Raw genomic sequence first — 24,282 nt, forward strand, 5'->3', positions numbered from 1 at the left:
TCAATCTAAACAAGGACGACAGTTTTCAAAAAGCTTAAAAGTAATTAAAAATGTTTTTTTGTTGTGCTTTGGATACTAAATGATTTTTTTATCCAATGTGATTGAAATTAAATAAGTTTTCCATAAATATATTTCTTCTATATATATTTTTTATAACATTACTAGAAAAGCTCAATTTTTTTTTGAAAAAATCTAATAAAGAATAAATAAATAAAAAAAAGGTAGAAAAAATAAGGAAACATTTTTTTTGGGACTCGATTATCTGAAGTTCTATACAAACTTTCAAATAATCGAACTTTGGAAAATTGATGCTTCTGATAATCGAGTTTTGTTTCTGTTCCAACGAATCGAAGTTATTCAAAACATTTTGAAAAATAATTGACCTAAACAGCTGTCTTAATTCGTTACATTTGTCGTGATTTGCCCCAGTTTCCGGTCTTTGATGAAAAATAATGTAATATTTTTTTTCAAATTTAAAATCAAGAATTTACTTTAAAATATTACCCTGTCTTTCAAAAATATATAAAATAGAATGGAAACAAAATTGAAACGCCAGGCATTTTAAAAATTTAAACAATTTTTCCTGATAAGCCAAATCAATGCTGATATAATTTTCAAATTTTAATGCTTTAAATTTTATCGATTATTAAGTATTCAACTTGTCAATTATTTCGATCACTAAATCTGAATTTCCAGACTAAAATTTGATTTTTTTTTCAATTTCGGGAATTCCCGGGACAAACTATTAAAAATCCCGGGAATTCCCGGTTTTGGAAAAATCCCTTGAATTTTGTCCCGGGAATTCCCGGGATGGACGCACTTAAAGAGTTTCTCTAGATTTTCATTTTGAAAATTTTAGCACGATACTTGCAACAACAAATAGAGTGCTTTGTATTGTTTCTGTGAAATCGAGCTTTCTTGTTGAATATTTCAGCAATGAGTATGGATAAAAAATTCAAACATTTAAAACATTACTTAAAACTTTTAACTTGGAATTTTTTTATGTTAGTTATTTGACTCTTTGTAAAATATTTGTGCATTCTAATTCACATAGAACAACATATTTTGCATAGTAGCAGAATATCAGTTTTCAAATATTTGACAAGCAATTTCGATCTTCAATTAAAACAAATTTGAAAAGTGTACAGAATGCATTCCTCCCGAGCTGAATGCTTTTAGTCATATTTATTCAAATGCTCAACCACACAATACCTCCCCCAATTTCGGTCAAATGCTTTGAATCGTTTTGCATCATCATATTAAATTGTGAACGCTTCAGAAGACTCTTTATGGTGTGGCTCTGTAGCTGCCGTCTACGAAAAGCACTCCCCGAATATCTCTGTGTATGCATCAGCCTCTCCTCAAAAGTCCTTTTGCTCAAAACTCTCGAAGCCCTGCTCCTTCTTCTTTAGAAAAAAAAGAACGAAACCTCAAAACTACTTTTATCGCTTCGCAGCCACACAGAGTTTTGCTTTGTTGCACATTTTTGCATAAGAAAAAAAAACACCCCAAAATGATGCTTTTATTCCCAGAGCTTTTCCCAAGATGAGCAGCAGCAGCAAACTCAGCTAGACGGATAAACATTTTTCAATTCCGTCCCCTTCTTCAGCAAACCAAAGCAGGGAGCTTCTTTTGCGTTCAATTTTTATGCATTTTTTTTTGTTTGGTCCGTTCCCAGCAAAAGTTCTGGTATCAAAGCATCACAGACAAGAGCATCCCCCCGGTGGCAGCAAGTGGCAGACACAATAAACAGTAGTGGTGGAGAGGAGTAGGAAAATACAAAAAAAAGAATGCAGGCTTTCCACTTTGTGTTGAACTAAAAGTAGGGTAGAGGGACCTGTTGTTGAACATTGGTATTATTTAATTTAGTCATATTATTTTAATTAGATCTATAAACCATCATTTGTTTGGTTCCGGCTTCTGGAGAATTAGTGACTCCGGCTCCGATTCGAGCTTTTAAAAATGACTCGGCTACACCGACTCCGATTTGTTTAAAATTTCCCGGCTTCGACTCATGCTTCCAAGAATTTCCAAATGCAATGTATGGTACAAAATGGGTTTTAATAAAAATGCTGATTTTGCTAAAAACAAGGATAAATGTTATTTAGCTAAGCTAAATGTCATTTTTTTTCGACCAGAAAAGGTCTAAAATCATTTTTTAAATGAATTTCGAAAAATGAGGTCCGTAGTCTTTCTTGATATGAAGTTCTTTTTTGACAGCTTTTTCCAAAGGGACCATTGTTGATTTATGAGCAATTCTCTGCGAAAATGGCCGATTCCGAACATTTTTATGTTTTGTATTTTTTTATTTGGTTCAAACTTTGTGGGGGCCTTCCCTATGACCAAATAAGCTATTTTGTGTGAACCAATGACACCCATACCAGATTCCATACAATTTTGGCAGCTGTCCATACAAAAATGGTACGTAAATATTCTAACTGCTGTAACTTTTGAGTAAATTTTCTGATCTATTTGGTGTCTTTTTTTTTTGTAAAAATAGTGATTTTTGGAAATAATCGAAATTTCATGCAAAAACTAATTTTGACCTGACTTGTAAAATTGATTCGGCAATCGAAAAATACTTTACAGATTTTTTTGATAAAGAGCTTCGTTTTCAAGATATAGCCACCAAAAGTTAGATTTACACGAAATATTTGCAGTTTTTCGATTTTTAAAAATAGTGAACATAAATTCCACCATTTCTGAAAATATTTTTTTCTAAAAGTTCAGAAAATTTGTTACAAAATTGTCAAAGAGACATGGAAGATTGGACCTCTGGTTGCTGAGATACAGCGGCCTAAAGAAAAAGAAACAGGAAAATTGAAAAAAAAAAACAGGAAAATCCATTTTATAATGTCGATATCTCAGCAACTAATGGTCCGATTTTCAATGCTTAAACATGAAACATTCGTAATTTTTTTTGATTTTTGAAAAAAATCAAAAACTTCGGTGGCTATATCTTGAAAACGAAGCCTTTTATCAAAAAATCTGTTAAGTATTTTTCGATTGCAAAATCCATTTTATATTTAAAAGGCAATATTTGTTTTCTAAAAAAATCGATATTTTTCAAAAACCGCTATTTTTCAAAAAATCATAACTCGGCAGCATATTTTTGGCAATACTTCTCTATGGCTCAAAAGTTGCGGGTTTTTGTCCTCTAAAACATATTAAATAAATCGAGAATCAAATTGGGAAACAAAAAGTATACCTATTTTTTCTCTATAGTCCTCAACAATACCTACAACTTTGCCGAAGACAGAAAATTGATCAGAAAATTCATTCAAAAGGTACAGATGTTTGAAAATTTACGTACCATTTTTGTATGGACAGCTGCTTAAACTGTATGGAGACTTGTATGGGTGAACAAATGACACAAAATAGCTTTTTTGGTCATAGAGAAGGTCCTTACAAAGTTTGAACCATATAAAAAAAAATGTCGATATCGGCCGATTTCGTAGAGAATTGCTCAACTTACAAATTGCCGAAGACACTAACTTTTTTTTAAATATTTTAATAGTTTTTGTATGGCTACAATCCAACAAATAATGCAAAATTGCCTCCTTTTTTCTTATAGAAAGTATCCACCCAGTATCAAACAGAACAAAAAATGTCAAAAGCATCACCCATTCTTGGGAGATTTTTTTTAGTAGGTAGGATTCTGTTACAGTGGACTCTCTCGTTGTCGATATTGAAGGGACCGTCGATCCCAAATGTATTCTTTTCAGTGTACTTAAAGTACAACAGAGATGAAGAGCATTAAGTCATACTTAGAATGTAAATGAAATGTAGTTATTATAAGAATGTTCAATAAAGTTATATTAAAATTTTAAAAAGGACCGTCGAGAGCGGGAGATATTAAATTATAGAACGCAAAATCAAAGCATGCTTTTAAGAGGGACTGAAAAATTTACTGACAGTTGGAGCAATATTGATATCATGAAGACCGATAACCAGAGAGTCGACTGTATATTGTTGATATACTTCTCAAAAATATTTTCAGAAATAATTATTATCTGCAAGTCTTAAAAAAAATCAAAAAAAAATCAAAAATCTATTTTTTACATAAAATTTCATTATAGAATTGAATTATTATAGAAACATTCTAAACAAAATATTTGATATTTCAATACAGAATGGGTTCTTAAAAACAATTTTCAAATAAAAAGCTTTAAGTGATTATACTATTGTTTGGATTCGTCTGTTTTTCTCATTGAAAAAAAAAAGTGAATCTATTCAAATTATTCAGCAATTCCTCACGACAACAGCATGATTCGAAAAAAAGTTCTTTGATCGGGCTCAACATTTTTCTGAGGGTTCCTTGGCCAGAATAATTAGACCCGTATTTTTTTTTGTTTGGCCAGTAGGGTGACCTACGCCGTGTTAGGGTGGTCTGAAAAATGGCAATTTTCGTCATTTTTCGCAAAAACCACTTTTTTTTTCAAAAAATTATATCACCGCGCCATTCAATCCGATTTCAGCTGTTTTAGACGCAAAAGAAAGGTGATTAGTTTGGCTATTTGAGAAAAATAGTAAGAAGTTTCAAAAATCTAGCTTAACATTTGTAAAGGTCGTATGAAAAATCGCAAACCTATCAAAGTCACCCCGACTATCAAAGTCACCCCGTTTTACGGTATCAAAAAATGGGGAAATTATGTTTTAAATTTTCTGAGATACGATTTAAAAAAAATAAAAACTGGGGTTTTCGACGCGCCACGCGGAAAATGGGAAAATGACGAAAACAGCAAAAAAACAACTTTTTTCACTAAAACTGCGATAACTTGAATATTTCCAAAGCTGCGTAATTCAATCACGAAAATTTTGGTACTCTAACATGTATAGTAGAGTGTAACAAAAATGACTTTTTGGCGGGCATTCAGGGATTTGTTCAGGTGGGCATACTGAGCCTAAATCCCAAATATGAGCTTGATTGGACGTAACAGGAGCTGGCGCTCCGCCCTTCAATTTTAAATGGGATTTAACCCGTAAAAAAGAATTTTTCAAAAATGTCACTTTTTGAGGCGTATTGGCCACCAATGCGTTTACCAAAAACATCACTGGCGTGTAGGCCAGATCCTTGCGCATCTTTTGGTATATATAACATTGAAGTTTGGAGCATCCTGGAGCTCGGTACAGACCTTCAAAGTTTGGCATTTTTTCGAAAAATCGGCCCCGGCAAAAAAGATATGCGTCGCACCTCGCGACGCCCGAGACGCCATTTGATTTTGCTGGGACCGATTTTTCGAAAATATGCCAAACTTTGAAGGTCTGTACCGAGCACCAGGATGCTCCAAACTTCAATGTTATATATACCAAAAGATGCTCAAGGATCTGGCCTATACGCCAGTGATGTTTTTGGTAAACGCATTGGTGGCCAAAATGCCTCAAAAAGTGACATTTTTGAAAAAATCTTTTTTTACGGGTTAAATCCCATTTAAAATTGAAGGGCGGAGCGCCAGCTCCTGTTACGTCCAATCAAGCTCATATTTGGGATTTAGGCTCAGTATGCCCACCGGAACAAACCCCTGAATGCCCGCCAAAAAGTCATTTTTGTTACATCCTAATGTATAGGTCATCGCTGAAATTTTCATGTTATCGCAGTTATAGTGAAAAAAGTCGATTTTTTGCCGTTTTCGTCATTTTCCCATTTTCGTGCGTGACGCGTCGAAAACCAAAGTTTTTATTGTAAAAAATCGTATCTTTGAAAATTGAAGACATAACTTCACTATTTTTTGATATGTTATGTAAAATTTTCCGAGAAATCAGATAAAATATTTTCAGACATAGGCTCTTTGGTCCCGAGACCTTCAAAACGCCATTTTAAGTTTACATACGACCTTTTCAAATGTTAAGCTAGATTTTTGAAACTTCTTACTTTTTTCCTCAAATAGCCAAATTACCTTTCTTTTGCGTCTAAAACAGCTAAAATCGGATTGAATGGCGCGGAGATATGATTTTTTGAAAAAAAAGTGGTTTTTGCGAAAAATGATGAAAATTGCAATTTTTCGGACCACCCTAACACGGCGTAGGTCACCTTAATGGCCAAACAAAAAATACTGGTTTAATTATTTTGGCCAAGGAACCCCGAGAAAAATTTTGAGCCGGATCGAAGAACTTTTTTTTCGAATCGTGCTGTTTTCATGGGGAATTGCTGATTAAAAATGTCATTGAAATTTGTGAAATTGTTTAATTAGAACTAGTAAAAATAACATTGTGTATTATACAATTGTAAAATTAATCCAATATAGAAGATAAATTATCTTATTTACAAGCTGAAAATTTTGCTTTTCTTTATTTTAAAGTCAAAAATAGCATCCACACATTTTTTCCCCAAAAAAAACCTATCCGAAAGACCAACACCACAATCAAAATTCAATCAACCGCCTAGGTCGTGTTGTGCTGGTCTTCGGGGGAAAACCCCAAGATTTTTTTCCCCCTCAGCAGATGCGACTTCTGGCCACAATCCGGCCGGACGACCGAGAAAAAAAAATCTGAACATTTCCTGGGCCAGACACAGCAATTCCCTTCAGAGGGTGGCGGCGGACAAGGGCGACGTTAAAACAAATTCGTAATATGTTTTATCCGCGCAGATCTGTCGAAGAGAGGAGGACCACCGCGGCGACCGCAGCAGCAGAAAAAACCCGGCAACAAAAAAAGATAATTTAAATAATTGGGTCAAACTAAAATCAATATTCTTTGTCGAGCAGAGGAGTCGTGTCCGGCGGATTTTTCCTTGTTGCCATTCCGAAGCTCTGTCGTGGAAGTTTTTTTTGTTGCATTTATTTGATTTTGCATTTGTTCTGACTGGACGAACATGCAAATTGTTTCGGGATTTTCGGGTTTGTTTGTCAAAGGCTAATTTGTTGACATGACCCGGGAAAACCGTTGCATGATTAATTAGTGTGAAATCGATTCGGTGCAGCCGGAACAAACTTCGCTGGTGGGTGTGTGTGTTTGTGTGACGAGCAGTACTGCATTGCAATAAGTTTCATTTGAGCGGAAAAACGGCGGTTTGGGTCATCTAGCAGTGAGTTTTTTGAACTTTTCAATACGGGTTTTATGTTACAGAAAAGGAAAAAGAGTTTTCCGTTTCTGTTTGAAGCAATTAAATTTCATTTTTTGTAGTCTGGAGTACACCAATTTCCGATGATGTCCAAGTGACCTCGCACTCCTTACACTACTCTCTAGTACATTGCTGACTAAAATCTTAAGCCAGAACAAATGGTTGAATTTCCAAACAAAAAAAAAATATTCCTAATTGATCCTCGGATAATCCATCTAAAGAACACGATGAAACCAAAACGCACAATTTGTTTCACAACAGCTCGTAACACCGATTTGTCCACGTCACGTGAAATTTCACCCTCCGTCATGGACTAATTGGAGTATACACACCTTTTTTTTTTTTTTGTTCCGATCCGGGGGATTAATTCAATTTAAATCCAATATTTTTAAGGTTTCCTCCGCCACTTTCAGCAGGTGACCGACATAATCAGAATTAAGTGAGATTTATTGAATAAGGATTTTAAATCCGTTAAAATAGGAGAAGTTGGTTTAATTTTAGAGGAAAAAATTTATGAAAAAAACAACACATAAACAAATTATTGACAAAAAAAATATTCAAGCAAGACGATCTCAATCAAAGTTCAAATGCTCCCTGCCGTGTAATTGATGATGATTCCTTCCAAAAACACTTTGCGGCCTTCACTTTCGCTGACTTTAAATATTCTAGCCTCCTATAAAAAAGCTCCATTCAATGGCCAGCCCTCCCTTTTGGGATAAAAAGTGAGCTCAATTTAATTTCCCACTTTTTTCGCGCCTCCCGGCAACATCAATCAACGGACAAACGCCGCCCACCAGTGGCCTCAAAAAAAAAACTGGGCTCCAAAAATGTTTCCAAGCTTTTCCCCCCACCACCCAAGCACCCCACCCAAAAGCGAATCAGTAGCTTTGGCCGGATAAAAAACGGATGGGGATGATTTTTCAATTTGTCAATGTTTCCTCCCAGTCGCTTTTGGAGGAAGCCCCATTCTTCATCACCACTATCATCTAGTTGAAAAATGTGTGCGAGAGAGGGTTTCAGCTACACGTGCACACAATTCACAATTTCACAGTTCAATTGAGATCACACACACACACACCTGTCAAAATTTGTGACTGTCGATTGCCATTTCCCGCTCGGATGCCTGCCAATAAATAAGCATATCGCACACACACACGTGGTTGAGGAAATCCATTTATTATCCACGTGTGCAGCAGCAGCAGTAAGGAAGCGGAAATTTAATGATATTGAGTTTTCACAAAAAATAAGGTATAAAAATAGCGTTAAACTACTTCTGAGTCATGAGTGAGTCATAAATAAGTTATAGTTTTGTGCCTTCAGAAAGTGCTGTGCGGAAATGGATTTGCCACCGGGCTTTGCAAAGGGGAGTGGGTATAAGAAAACGAGGAAACATAAGCTTTCTCTCTTTTTATAGTTTGGTGGATCAAGTAAATGTCGTCAATATTGGAAGTGACAGTTTTGGAGTGAAAAGTGATTTTTTTTTTGTTTGTGCCTTTTGTTTCGCATTTTTGTCGTGAATTGTGCGTTGCGAGGAGAAGATTACCCTCTGAAAATGCAGCGCATCAGTGCATAATTGGCAAAGGGGGCGCGTGGTCGTAAAAAAATATTCGGAGTGAAAAGTGATTTTTTTTTGTTTGTGCCTTTTGTTTCGCATTTTTGTCGTGAATTGTGCGTTGCGAGGAGAAGATTACCCTCTGAAAATGCAGCGCATCAGTGCATAATTGGCAAAGGGAGCGCGTGGTCGTAAAAAAATATTCGGAGTGAAAAGTGATTTTTTTTTGTTTGTGCCTTTTGTTTCGCATTTTTGTCGTGAATTGTGCGTTGCGAGGAGAAGATTACCCTCTGAAAATGCAGCGCATCAGTGCATAATTGGCAAAGGGATCGCGTGGTAGTAAAAAAATATTCGGAGTGAAAAGTGATTTTTTTTTGTGTGTGCCTTTTGTTTCGCATTTTTATCGTGAATTGTGATATAGTTTTCGATAAAAACGATCCGAGTTCGTTAGGTTTATCGCGTAACAAAATTATTTTGATTCATCAAGAACGTCGTGTGGTGCGCTAGTCTTTTTTGTGTTGAAAAGACCTTCCCATAGCTCCGTAGCTCGGAGGGCTCGACGTCGGTTGTTTGTGTGTTAAGCCCTCTCCATAGCATCGTAGCTCGAGAGGCAACGAAAATCAATACCTTATCTAGCTAATAGAAAGAAGATAGGAAGGCACTTGATGATTGAGTTCGTCGCGTCTATTCCGTAACAAATTCATGAACTAAAAGATTATATAATTAAAAATCAGACTACGCTATCATTGCAGCATTGCGTTTAACACCTCATACTATAAACAAATATTATTTGGTTTTATCTTTCCACAGCCGGCTGTCTAAGATTAAACCATTTCATTAAAAATTTAACAACAGTTAAACGGGAAATGTCTCATCCGCAGCATCCGATTGCTTGCCTTGAGAATAAAACATAATACTTTTCAACAAACACTATGATTTTGGGTCGCATCATCATCTTCTATGATGAATCCTGACCAAACACCCTATCCTACTAACCAATTTTCAGGTTCCTGGCGCTTGTGGGGTGTAAGCACAGAGTAAATCAGCTGCCCTAGTAGCAACCTGCGCTAACTAACATTCCCGTCCCTTAAAATCGAGATCTACAAACTGACATGGCGGGCGCCGTTGGTGGCCAATGACTGTTACCTATTCGCAACTGATCTTGCTTTAGCAATCATGGTGTTTTATCTTTTCAGCGCATTCATACATGCTGTTGATAAGGGAAACACCACTAGATCGTCGAAGCCTATGATCAGTAGTGCTGAAAGGATATTACGGTTCTGTTCAGCAACGGAGGGGCAACCATGGGTGATCTCTCATGCTCATGCTCATGCTCAATATTGGAAGTGACAGTTTTATTGCTTCTTGGCTCTGGGTAGTGCCACGTTTCAACGGAATGAATTTTTAAGTGTAGATTCTCATTACATATATTTTTTTGTCTTTTAAATAATTGGTTGAATTGTAGCCTATCCACCACATTCTTAAATATAATTAAATTGTATTTATGCATGAAATAATTGTGTTTTTGACATATTTGAGTAGATTTTATAGTTTTAACAAGAATTACTATTCCAGCCCGTTATTGAAAACTGTATCACTGATTAACCTTAACAAGTTTTATATAACTTTATGGAACAATGATAGAACTAAAAATATGGAAATTATTATATTCACCTGGCATTCTTGAGAACAAAAATTGGCAGTGATTTTATTTTATATTTTGAAATCCGGTGCCATCTTCAATTTTTAGATAAAAAACACTGTTTATGTTAAAATTAATTTGCTTTCTGCAAAATTGTTCCCAAAAACGTGAAATGTAAACTAATTAAGTTTTAGAAAATTTCAAAATCGTGAAGAAATTTAACTATTTATAAATGTGGACTTCTTCCTCTAAAACTCATCAGTTTACAACTTGTTGCAAAAACTTTTTTTTTTACTCCGACCAAAACCGAGGGGGGGGGGGTCCATGGTTTCAAAATTTTAATGAAAAAAAGTGTTTTAAAATGCATTATACACCTGTCCAGTTGTATTGCAATCATAAGTTTCCAAAATATCAAAGTATTGACAAAAATTTTATTTTTTGGGAAAAATAAAATTTTTGCGGTGCTGTACATTGGAATTTGGTAAAAATTCAAAACATTTTTAAACAAGCCCAAACATGCTAAATATGATTATCAATGCAGAAAAATGCATTTTAGTTTGTTTTCAGTTGACTAGACATCTATTTTCATGAAATTTTGAATTCTTTTGGAAAATTTTTTTTTGCCCCCTGATTTTTCAGATCAATTTTGAAGAGGGGCGACAAAAACTTTGAAAAATATTTGTAATGGCCTTATCACTGTTTTCAAAATATTTGCAAACAATACTTAACGAAAATCTTATTTTAAAATATTTGAAAATTCAAATGTTCTTTGTAAAATTAAACCGTTGTAACATGTTCAAAAAAAATCTTTGTCTCTGGCTCAAGTAAAATTATCAAATAAAAAATGGAAACTTTTTCTATTTGATTGATAAACTTTAAAAATATTGCGAACTCCACACAGCATCTTGTTTTTATTGTAGTTAAACATATGTATTTAGAGCAAAGTGATTCCAAAATGGAAAAAAGTATATTTTTATCATTTATCATTATCATTTTTATAGATGTTTGAAGTGATGTCGCATGTTATTTTGTGGCTTTCCAGAAGAAAGAAGACAAACCATTAAACGTTCATGTATGGCAATTCATAGGACATATAGGGCTTGTGATTTTCACGGCAAAAAACTGTAAATATTTTCATTTTTTTTAAATCAAGACTAATAATTCAAAAGGGCGTAGTATTGAAAGTTTGGTCCTTTTGAAATGTTAGTCTTGATTTTAAAAAAATGAAAATGTTTTTTTTTCGAAAAGATCGGAAAATTTCACGAATGTTTTATATTTTAACATTGTAAATCGGATCATTAGTTGCTGAGATATCGACATTAGAAAATGGTGGAAAACATCAATTTTCCTGTTTTTAAATCTTTGCATGGTTCAAAGTTGCAAAATGTTGAAATTTTTTTCAACTTTTCAAAAATATTTTTTCAAGAATGGGAAAACATGGGCACTAATTTTTTTTTTAAATGAATAACTGCTAATATTTTCAAAAAAATTACCTGAAAATGGCTATAACTTGAAAACGGTGCACTTTTTCAAAATGTTACAAAAGTACTTTTTAATAAAAAAATTGAATTTACATCTAAAAATGAAGTTGAAAATTTTGTTCGACCAATATTTCGATTTTTTGGAAAAAAAACAGTATTCAGCAATTCCCCACCAAAAAACAGCATGATTCGAAAAAAAAGTTCTCCGAACGGGCTCAAATTTTTTCTGGAGATTCCTTGGCCGAAATAATTAGACCCGTATTTTTTTGTTTGGCCATTAGGGTGACCTACGCCGTGTTAGGGTGGTCCGAAAAATGGCAATTTTTGTCGATTTTCGCAAAAACCACCTTTTTCAAAAAAAAATTTCTCCGCGCCATTTCATCCGATTTAATCTCTCTTAGATGCAAAAGAAAGGTGATTAGTTTGACTATTTACGAAAAATAGTTAGAAGTTTCAAAAATCTAGCTTAACATTTGAAAAGGTCGTATGAAAACTAAATATGCTGTTTTGAAGGTCTCGGGACCAAAGAGCCTATGTCTGAAAATATTTCTATCGGATTCCTCGGAAAATTTCACATAAAATATCAAAAAGTGTTATGTTTCGATACTCTGAGATATGATTTTTCGAAAAAAAGTTTTTTTTGAGAAAATCGACGAAAATTGCCATTTTTCGGACCACCCTAACACGGCGTAGGTCACCCTAATGGCCAAACGAAAAAATACGGGTCTAATTATTTCGGCCAAGGAACCTCCAGAAAAAATTTGAGCCCGTTCGGAGAACTTTTTTTTCGAACCATGCTGTTTTCGTGGGGAATTGCTGTATTGATTTAAAAATTCATAACTCGGTCGAAGATTTTTTGCCCATGCTGGAAATTTTCGAAAAGTTGGAATTTGATGTCCCCTAAAATATATCAGAAATCAAAAAAATGTGTTTTTTTTGCCAATCAAGTTTTAGTGACAAAAAGTGACATTAAAAATCACCAAATTTTTTTTTACCGTGTATCGTATTTTTTCAATGTAGTCTTTACCCATGTCTACAACTTTGCCGAAGACACCAAATCGAACAAAAAATTCCTTCCAAAGATACAGATTTTCGAATTTTCATAAATCATTTTTGTATGGACAGCTGCCAAATTTGTATGGAAAATTATATGGACAATATATGGCTTCTTTGAGCATACCGAAGCACAAAAAAAAATTCAGCCGGATTAATAATACAAAAAAAAATCGAATGACCGAAATCTCAGAGACTTGCTCTACTGCTCCCAAAATGCCACTCTAAAATTTTGTGAAGTGTTTGAATTAAAAAAATAAAATTTTAATACACTGAGAAGGAATTCAACAACATACTTTTAAGAATTTCGCGTTATTTCACAGTATTTACCAAAATATCTCACATCTGAGGAACAACTTTAACAATTGTTTTATAGAATGATAAATTTGCTTAAAAATTGCACTGGAATCAAATTTGTTTTTCTTATATCTCCTCTAAACCGTATATTTTTCCTTTCATCTCCAAATTTCGTAGGTGTGGAATCAGTGAGTCATTGCACTAAAACGGTTCTGGAAGGTCAAACATCTGCCCTGGGTTTCTTCCGCAGCAAAGAGAGCTTCCGCTGACAAAGTTTCCTCTGCAAGCGAAAAAGGGACCATTTTGCCACTTTCCCGTCCTTGCATAAACACCAAAAACTAAAACCAACAACAACCGCCCTTCCCTCCCAAAAATAAGGAGCTTCCACGAAGGAGGGTGCAAAGCAATATTCTGCAAACAGCTCAAACTTGATGAAAGAATGATGAAAGATTAAAATCCTTTTAGCGCCCGCGCTATGAAAAAGGCAGCGATCCTCTTTTTTTTTGTCCTGCTCTTTCCGGGATATGTTGTGTTGTCTCTGTCTCTGTTCTTCGTCCGGGACTCTTGCTTTAGTTTGATTTATGGTCCATGAGTTCCGCTCTCTTCATCAACTGCTTCTGCTTCTGGCTAAGCTGCTTGGGATGCTGCACCGTTTGACTGCTGCTGCTGCTGTTGTGGAAAGTCCTTTTTTTAGTGCAGGACCAAGTGAGCTTTCAGGACATTTTTGGGCAAATCAAGGAATATGTAATTTTGTGTTTTTTTTTCATTTTTGGATTGACAACTTCAAAAAACTTAAAAATTTAATAAATTTAATTATTTGGCTAAATCAGCCCAAACTTCCCCTAACCCGAGAGGCAGTTCCACCAAAAGACTTGCAGTTTCTTTCGTTTCTGAAAAAAAAGTACAATGTAGGAAACTCCAACTCCCCAAGTGCAAGTCCGTTGGTCCTTCCTCTTCCTCCAAACCTGGTGAGAAAAGTGTGTTTTTGTGCGGATTTCCAACGCGGAAATGATGTTTGCAGCTGCTTTCATTAAATTGAAGCTCGCATTTTTTTACTCCGGTACTAGGCACTTCCACGGGCAGAAGAGCTCAAGGACGAACTCGTCGTCGTCGGCGCTTGGTGTGATGTTTATTGAAAAAGTACACAGTTTTCCTTTGGTAGTATTTCAGCTTGTGCTTTTTTCTGCTTGATTGTTTTGTATTTTTTCTATGCAAGTGTAGTGTGGGTCAAGTGCACATAAAAAGTCTGTCTTCCGTATAGTTGTTAATGAGAATTATGGGACGAATAATGATAATAAAAAAACTAACTTAATCCACCTATGTGGTTGATGCCTTCCTCACTTTTTACCAACAATGGGTAATATGAGTGGTTTGGACACATATTTCAGCTATTTTTTTTAGGTCCAGAAAAATAAGTACACAGATATAACTTAAGTTGTCATAACTCGAGACAGGGTTGCTAGATTTTCAATTATGTGGACTCGTTGGAAAGGTCTCTTGATAACCTAACCAACGATGGGTCGGATGATGGTTCCGGACATCGTTTACATACATTTAAGTGAGATCCGGCTTCAAAAAAGTACATAAATATCACTTAAGTGATCATAACTCGAGACAGGGTTGCCAGATCTTCGATATTGTGGACTCGTTGGAAAGGTCTCTTGATTACCTAACCAACGATGGGTCGGATTATGGATTCGGACATTGTTTACATACATTTAAGTGAGATCCGGCTTCAAAAAAGTACATAAATATCACTTAAGTGGTCATAACTCGAGACAGGGTTGCCAGATCTTCAATTATGTGGACTCGTTGGAAAGGTCTCTCGATTACCTAACCAATTATGGGTCGGATGATGGATCCGGACATCGTTTACATGCATTTAAGTGAGATCCGGCTTCAAAAAAGTACATAAATATCACTTAAGTGGTCATAACTCGAGACAGGGTTGCCAGATCTTCGATGTTGTGGACTCGTTGGAAAGGTCTTTTGATTACCTAACCAACGATGGGTTGGATGATGGATCCGGACATCGTTTACATGCATATAATTGAGATCCGGATATATGTGAAAACACATTTTTATACATAACTTTTGAACTACTTATCGAAACTTCAAACAATTCAATAGCGATGTATGGGGCCCTAAACCAAGTCGAATGCAACTGGTTCGATCAAAATCGGTTCAGCCAGTGCTGAGAAAACTTGGCAAGATTTTTGAACACATACATACATACACACACACACACACATACACACACACACACACACATACACACACACACACAGACATTTGTTCAGTTTTCGATTCTGAGTCGATATGTTTATATGAAGGTGGGTCTTCGAGCTTTTAATAAAAAGTTCATTTTTAGAACAGGATTATAGCCTTACCTCAGTGAGGAAGGCAAAATAGTAAACACCCATAGCATTATGAAACTTTAAAATGGTTATTGTCGAGCTTATAATTTAAGAACGATATAAATACTAAATATTAACAATATAAATCAAAAAATCAAAATAAACCATTCTCCAATTTTTCTAAGTTAATTTTCAAGATGTTTTTGATCTCATTTTAAACAATAAGATTTTTGCCAATATAGTTATCAAACTTCATCCTTTTAACTTCATCAGTTTTCGATACAGGGCAAGAAAATTGTCATTTTGACAGAGTTGATCACAGTTCTTATTTTACAGATTATAAAAAAAACTTTTTTTTCTATCCACAAATGTTCTTGTCACTGTCATGTCTATAACATAACCACCTCATATTGTTTATCCACAAGTTTTAGAAGGTTGATCAAACATTAATTTTGAATAAAATGTTTTAGTGGTTGTCCCTCGGCCCTGATCATGGTCAAAAGCATATTTGGCAAAGCAATATTGTTTTCCCCTTATTTTTAAGATAAATTCGAAAGTGAGCAATTCTCTACCAAAACCGGAAATGGATTTTATTTGTATTTTTTGATTTGGCTCAAACTTTGTGGGGGCCTTCCCTATGGCCAAATATGCTATTTTGTGTCATTGGTTCACGCATACAAGTCTCCATACAATTTTGGCAGCTGTCCATACAAAAATGATATGTAAATATTCAAACAGCTGTAACTTTTGAGTGAATTTTCTGATCAATTTGGTATCTTCGGCAAAGTTGTAGGTATTGTTGAGGACTTTTGAGAAAAAAAATTGGTGCACGGAAAAAAAAATGGCAGATTTTTTTATCAACTTTTTTTTCACTAAAACTCAATTTCCCAAAATACGTATTTTTTTATTTTCGAGATTTGTTTATGTTTTAGGGGACAAAAATCCGCAACTTTTGAGCCATAGAGAAACATGGTCAAAAAATCTGCCGCCGAGTTATGAATTTTTGAAAAAATAGTGATTTTTGGAAAAAATCGAAGTTTCATGCAAAAACAAGTTTGACATTATTTTTTAATGCAAAATTTAATTTGCAATTGAAAAGTACTTAACAGATTTTTTGATAAAGGGCTCCGTTTTCAAGATATAGCCACCGAAAGTTTGATTTTAGCGAAATATTTGCAGTTTTTCAATTTTTAAAAATAGTGACCATGAGTGACCATTTCTAAAAATATTTTTTTGAAAAGTTCAGAAAATTTTCTATAAAATTGTCTAAGAGGCATTGAAGATTGGACCTCTGGTTGCTGAGATACAGCGGCTTAAAGAAAAATAAGCACGAAAATTGAAGTTTTCTAAGTCTAACCCAAACAGCCCACCATTTTCCAATGACGATATCTCAGCAATTAATGGTCCGATTTTCAATGTTATGAAACATTTGTGAAATTTTCCGATCTCTTCGAAAAAAATATTTTGAATTTTTTTAAATCAAGACTAACATTTTAAAAGGGCCAAACATTGTATATTACGCCCATTTAAAATACTAGTCTTGATTTAAAAAATTTCAAAATATTTTTTTCGAAAAAATCAAAAAATTTCACTAATGTTTTATGTGTTAACATAGAAAATTGGACCATTATTTACTGAGTTATGGTCATTAGAAAATTGTGGGTTGTTTTGGTGCTATTAAGAAAACTTCAATTTTCGTGTTTCTTTTTCTTAAAGCGGTTCTATCTCAGAAACTCGAGGCCCAATCTTCAATGTCTCTTAGACAATTTTATAGCAAATTTTCTGAACTTTTAAAAAAATATATTTTTAGAAATGGTCACTCATGGTCACTATTTTTTTAAATTGAAAAACTGCAAATAATAAAATCAAACTTTCGGTGGCTATATCTTGAAAACGGAGCCCTTTATCAAAAAATCTGTAGAGTACTTTTTGATTGCAAATTCAATTTCGCATTAAAAAATAATGTCAAGCATGAAACTTCGATTTTTTCCAAAAATCACTATTTTTTAAAAATTCATAACTCGGCGGTTGATTTTTTGACCATGTTTCTCTATGGCTCAAAAGTTGCGGATTTTTGTCCCCTAAAACATATCAAAAAATCTCGAAAATCAAAAAATATGTTTTTTGGGAAATTGAGTTTTAGTGAAAAAAAAGTTGATTAAAAAATCTGCAATTTTTTTCCGTGTACCTATTTTTTTCTCAAAAGTCCTCAACAATACCTACAACTTTGCCGAAGACACCAAATTGATCAGAAAATTCACTCAAAAGTTACAGCTGTTTGAATATTTACATACCATCTTTGTATGGACAGCAGCCAAAGTTGTATGGAGACTTGTATGGGACGCAAAATAGCTTATTTGGTCATAGGGAAGGCCCCCACAAAGTTTGAGTTAAATCAAAAAATACAAAAAATAAAAATGGTCGAAATTGGCTAATTTCGTAGAGAGTTGCTCAAGTGGACTTATACTTCAAAGAAAATTTAAATTGTTGTTCATTCATTAAAATTTAATCGGGCACTTTTAATTTGACGATTTTTTGATTTAAGACCTTAGATCGAAAAAAGACGTACATTTTTGGGATTTTTTTTCATGGGTTCATTTTAATTTTGCTTTTTGTTTAGCAAAATTTTTACATAAGCGATGTAATTTATTAAGTATTTTGTGGTGAGGAAATTACAAATTTATTATAATGTATTTGTTCCTTGGGCTCCGGTCGAGGTGAGGGAGACGGGGAGAAAAAATATTTACAAAACGAAATGTCTAAATTCAAACATAATTATCAAAATTGTGAAACAAAAAGTATCACAATTTTTGAAAGTCATTTTACTGTAAAAAAAAGGAATTATAATTATTTGCAATTACTCCCTGATTTTTCCGAAAAATTTGAAGGGTCATGATAAAAATTTGAAATAAGTTTTTTCATATAAATAAAAAGAGGTCCCAAAAACGTGAACAAGCGTTCATGAAAATGGGAACCACGTACCATGGGATTGGGAACTCTTTTTTACTCCGTGTAGTGTCAAGTGACATACATTTTAAAATTTGTAATAACTCAGAAATACTTTTTGTAGAAGTTCTTTTGCTAAATTAATTTCAATTCAATAAATTTTATAGGGGTAATTCTCCACCAACTCACACGAAATCGGAAAAAGTTGCCCCGACCCCTCTTCGATTTTCGTGAAACTTTGCTCTAAGACACGTTTTTCAGTGATTTGTAGCTCGCAACTGTGAAGAGATAGAAATTTGGTGTCAAATGGACTTTTGTGTAAAATTATACGCCCGATTTGATGGCGTACTCAAAATTAAAAAAAAAACGTATTTTTCATAAAAAAAAAGTCAAAAAATAGTTTTAAAATCGCTGCCATTTCCCGTTACACAGCTGTCAAAAATCGTGAGACATGTCATTTTATGGGAAATTTAATGTACTTTTCGAATCTGAAATAACCAAGAAGGGTCATTTTTTCATTTAGAACAAAATTTTTCATTTTGAAATTACGTGTTTTTTCTAACTTTGCAGGATAACATTTTAAAGTGCAATGTTATACCAAGTTGTAGAACAGACAAAAACAAAAATTTTGATGTATAGACATTAGGGGTTTGCATGTTTTCTTCACGAGTTATCAGAATCTAACAAAATAAAATTTTTGAAAAAGTTTGTTAGTTAGTTTTTTGAATATGTTTTAGGAAAAATTGCTAAAAAGTGTTTTTTTACGCAAATAACAGTGTGAACATTTTTTGTTTGCTTTGAAATTACATATAAGGAGGTTCAAAAATTCTTATCTCAATAAATCAGTGAACAAAATAAATTTAAATTAAAATCTGATAGTAGAAACATTTCTGGAGTTTTTTTTTTTTAAAGGACCAATAAACCAAATTTCCAGTTTTTGCTTTTTGAGTGTTTTTCAATACCCCTGACTCAAGGCGATTTCAAAAACACCCAAAAAGCAAAAACTGGAAATTTGGTTTATTGGTCCTTTCAAAAAAAACTCCAGATTTGCATTCAAGAGAATTCACATTGGAATGATAAAAAGATGAACTACTAATACCGACTAAAAATAAACAACTATCCACTAAGACATTGTGTGTTAGTCTATTTTTGTTTTAAAAACGAATTTTCCTAACATAGTACTTTTTATACCTTTTAGGAGACAAAAAATAAAACTTTTGCACCACATATTCGATTTTTGATTTAGTACCAGATAGGTTTTTTAACACATACTGTTAAAGACGTACTAAGTTTTTTTTTCAGAAAATATTACTGGTTTTTAATGGGTGGGCAAAAAGAGCGAGCCACTTAAAGAGCCGGTTTACCAAAAAGAGCAAATGAACAGCGTTTTTTCAAACTGCGGTCTTTTGAAATAATCGTTTCAAGATGGTGTTTAATCTTTTGTCTTTTTTTTAAGTTTTTAATTTTAATTCAGAGCAGTTCTCTCAGATTTCGATCATTCGATTTTTTTGTATCTTTTAATCTGACTGAAACTTTTTTGGTGCCTTCGGTATGCCCAAAGAAGCCATTTTGCATCATTAGTTTGTCCATATAATTTTCCATACAAATTTGGCAGCTGGCCATACAAAAATGATGTATGATAATTCAAAAATCTGTATCTTTTGAAGGATTTTTTTCATCGATTTGGTGTCTTCGGCAAAGTTGTAGGTATGGATAAGGACTACACTGAAAAAAAATGATACACGGTAAAAAAATTTTGGTGATTTTTTATATCACTTTTCGTCACTAAAACTTGATTTGCAAAAAAACACTATTTTTTTTTTTTTGATATGTTTTAGAGGACATCAAATGCCAACTTTTCAGAAATTTACAGGTTGTGCCAAAGAATTTTTGAGTGAGTTATACATTTTTGAATCAAAACAGATTTTTTCAAAAAATCGAAAAATTGGTCGCAAAAATTTTTCAACTTCATTTTTCGATGTAAAATCAAATTTGCAATTAAAAAGTACCATAGCGAAATTTTGTTAAAGTGCACCGTTTTCAAGTTAAATCCATATTTAGGTGACTTTTTTTTTAAAGTCGCAGTTTTTCATTTTTTAAAATTAGTGCACATGTTTGCCCACCTTTGAAAAAATATTTTTGAAAAGCTGAGAAAATTCTCTATATTTTGCATTTTTGAACTTTGTTGATACGACCCTTAGTTGCTGAGATATTGCCATGCAAAGGTTTAAAAACAGGAAAATTGATGTTTTTTAAGTCCCACCCAAACAACACACCATTTTCTAATGTCGATATCTCAGCAACTAATGGTCCGATTTTCAATGTTAAAATATGAAACATTCGTGAAATTTTCCAATCTTTTCTAAAAAAAAAACGACATTTTTAAACCAAGACCAACATTTTAAAAAGGCATAATATTGAATGTTTGGCCCTTTTGAAATGTTAGTCTTGGTTTTGAAAATATTTTTTTCGAAGAGATCGGAAAATTTCACGAATGTTTCATATTTTAACATTGAAAATCGGACCATTAATTGCTGAGATATCGACATTAGAAAATGGTGTGTTGTTTGGGTGGGACTTAGAAAACATCAATTTTCCTGTTTTTAAACACTTGCATGGCAATATCTCAGCAACTAAGGGTCGTATCAACAAAGTTCAAAAATGCAAAATATAGAGAATTTTCTCAGCTTTTCAAAAATATTTTTTTAAAGGTGGGTAAACATGTGCACTAATTGAAAAAAAATGAAAAACTTCGACTATTTTCAAAAAAGTCACCTAAAAATGGATTTAACTTGAAAACGGTGCACTTTATCAAAATTTCGCTTGATTACTTTTTAATTGCAAATTTGATTTTACATCGAAAAATGAAGTTGAAATTTTTTTGCGACCAATTTTTCGATTTTTTGAAAATAATCAGTATTGATTCAAAAATTCATAACTCGCTCAATGATTTTTTGCCCATTCTGGAAATTTCTGAAAAGTTGGCATTTTATGTCCTCTAAAACATATCAAAAAATAAAAATTAAAATAAAAGTTTCAGTCGGATTAAAAAATACAAAAATTAAAATTTAAGAAAAAAGACCGATTTCGTAGAGAATTGCTCTTTACAGAATTTCCAATAAACTTTGGTTTAACATTAGTTTTTGAGCACTGAAAATGTAATTTAAAATATTTTAATGCAAAATTAGTCCAAATTGACCCACGGTATACTTTTTCTAATAATTAAGGATAAAAAGAAAAGTTAATTAGAGCCTATTTCCCGACATTTTGAGAGCTGAATCGACTTATTTCATAGGGACTTTCTCATCATTATACAATGCAAGACCCTAAATAGGATTTATGCCAATAATTGAGGGGGAGCAATTTTTTTTTTTAAGTTTAAATTTTAATAGAAATTTAAGAACTGAAATCATTCTAAAATGGATTCCCCTGCGTATAGAATCATGTTTAACATGTTTGGATTTATTCCAAAATCTTATGAATTTAAGTGAATTTTCGATGTACAAAGACACAAAAAGTTTGTTTTTACCCCAAAATATTATATTCGTCAGGTCTTACATTTTTTGAAACTAATGGGTGTATCTAATCTAATCTAATCTTATCTAATATCAACTGTACGGGTGTATTGTACATTTTCCAAAGGTTTTTTCACTGACCTGTTGAAGTTATAGTTTACAATTACAATGTAATTACAATTTTTGTTTTGGGATAAAAAATTTGAAAAAAAAATTGTCTCGGCCTTATGAAAAAAAAAACATCAATAACTAAACGTGGCTTGAAAATAAAAGGCATTAAAATTGAGCTAGCGAAAATGAGCGGCTCCTAAAAAAGAGCGATTTAGCCAGTTCTAGTTTTTAGCCATCACAAAACTTGAAAAGTGAGCTTTTTGACATGACAAACCCTGCCCAAAAGCCTCACCGAAAAATACCATAAATTGTTACAACCCCCAATAAGACGTCAAACAAAAACCGGCACCCCATCTGGCAAAAGATTTCAGTCTAAAACAATTAATCTTCGTTTGCCATACCGTTTTTTTTTTTGCTGGCCCTATTCATTCTTTCTTCCTGTTGCCAAACCGAAACCCTTCAATCGCACGACGACCGACGACTCACTAGTAGTATTTCATCCAATTTAATCCTTATCGCATTACAAGCCACCGAAATAAATTTTGCTCGTATCTACTAATGAAAGCATAAATCTCAACAACCACCTCGCACTGTCATCTTTGACTAGGGGAGCGGTATGTATTTCCGTTTGGCGTCAGCACTTTGACGTTGGATTTCGATAAACGAGAACCTGCCAAAAATAAGTGCCTTCCCCCTACATGTGCTCGCTGTTCGAAGGAGCTTCCTTCAAGCACGCATCCGAGACTCATAAAAAGCTCTCCCGAGTTGTTGGCAAGAAGCGCTCGTTTGTGCTTGAGGAGAAAAGAATAAGGCGAGGAAGAGAAGAAAAACAAGCCATAACCGCCGAATAATCCAATTTATTGTTATCTTGTGTGTGCTCTTTTGTAAGCACTAAAAAAAAGTAGCTACACAAACACCACGGAACGTCGATTTTGACAGCATAGGGGGGAGGAGGTGAGGCATGTGATTTTGATCATTACGTGCTTGACATATGATTTTGAGCGTTCCGGCGAGAGAGCTTGTTCAAATTTTGATGACGCCATCTTGGTAAGAAGGTTGCTAAAGCTCTAGAAACGCTGATTTACGCTGATCCTGGAACAATTTTCATTCGATGGTGAACCGCAAATATGACAAAAATCTTTGCGAAGGAAAAACTTGTTGAGATGTTGTAGAAGATTACATGGTGTCTACTTTTATTTTTATATCTCAAACTAATTTCTTAAATTGAGGTAAGGTCCTGTTCAGCTCTAAAAAAAACAAGAACTATCAATTTTAAATTAAATAAAAATATTCTGTGTCACCCTGCCGCCCATTATCCTGCCTCTGAGTGTGCTCAACGAGCAAATTAATCTCAAGTTAAGCATAATTTAATTAACAATATTGCTTTGCTCTTTCTCGTTCGTTTCCCCAGCACGAAAAAGTTCGCCGGCGTGTGATTTTCGCATAACTCAGCAGGACCCGTAAGGCAGCATCCAAGCACAGGCATCAATCATTATTCCTTCAGGACGAACCAGCAGCAGCACCAGCTGAAAGCTGAACAATGGAGCTTTCGCGAATAAAAGTACTCTACGGTGGATTAATACTCCAGCTGCTCTTCACGATTGCCGTGCCGTTGCCGTACAACAGTAAGTACTCGTAGTCGTAGCAGTAGAAAAGAGAGACGGAGGGGACACGTGTGTTTGTGCATGTGCCACGTGAACTTTCGCCGTAATCACTTTCGAGATGAATTATTCATGCCATCAGATTAATTACAATCTGTTTCCGTAAATGAAATGCGATGAAGTTTTCTCGCGAGCTGCAACAGAGTTTCCTTCTTTCCAACGTTAAAATTTCCATCAAAATCATCCTCGCGTTTTCAACAAGTTTCAAAAAGAGACAGGAAATTGCGCGAAAAGTTTTACCCCGCATTATGCGCGGGGTGTGAAAATGCGGGAAAGCTTTTCTCCCTCACAAAGTGACGCGTGTGAAAGGAAAAAACGAATAATCATCGCCCGCGGTGAAATGAGGGTTTCTGGCATGTCTTTTTCCTCTGTCTTTGAATTATTGAAATGTAATTTTACGCGAAATGTGGCAAAAATGTACTGATTTTTTTTTCTTTTCTGAATCTTTTCATCATTGTGACAAGTAAACTTTTAAAACACAGCTTAGCATCAGTTCCAAATTATTTAAATATTTAAATTATTTAATTATTTAAGTATCCAGACCTTACGATGTCATAGCCATTAAAGTGCAACAAACATCTGTTCTAAAAAAATCCTAGTTCAGACT

The 24,282-nt window shown here is 33.9% G+C and overlaps 1 protein-coding gene across 2 annotated transcripts in view; it reads left to right on the plus strand.

Moving 5' to 3' along the window:
• LOC120418929 (translation initiation factor IF-2-like) overlaps positions 1-24,282 on the plus strand; it is a 174,730-nt gene that overhangs the window by 84,461 nt on the left and 65,987 nt on the right. For both annotated transcript variants that reach the window (XM_039581464.2, XM_039581463.2), the window contains exon 2: positions 23,426-23,639. In XM_039581464.2, coding sequence (XP_039437398.1) covers positions 23,555-23,639 — 85 coding nt within the window. In that variant the 5' untranslated portion in view covers positions 23,426-23,554. The remainder of the gene's footprint in view (positions 1-23,425; positions 23,640-24,282) is intronic.

Source organism: Culex pipiens, chromosome 3 (genome assembly GCF_016801865.2).
Source record: "Culex pipiens pallens isolate TS chromosome 3, TS_CPP_V2, whole genome shotgun sequence".
Classification (NCBI taxonomy): domain Eukaryota; kingdom Metazoa; phylum Arthropoda; class Insecta; order Diptera; family Culicidae; genus Culex; species Culex pipiens.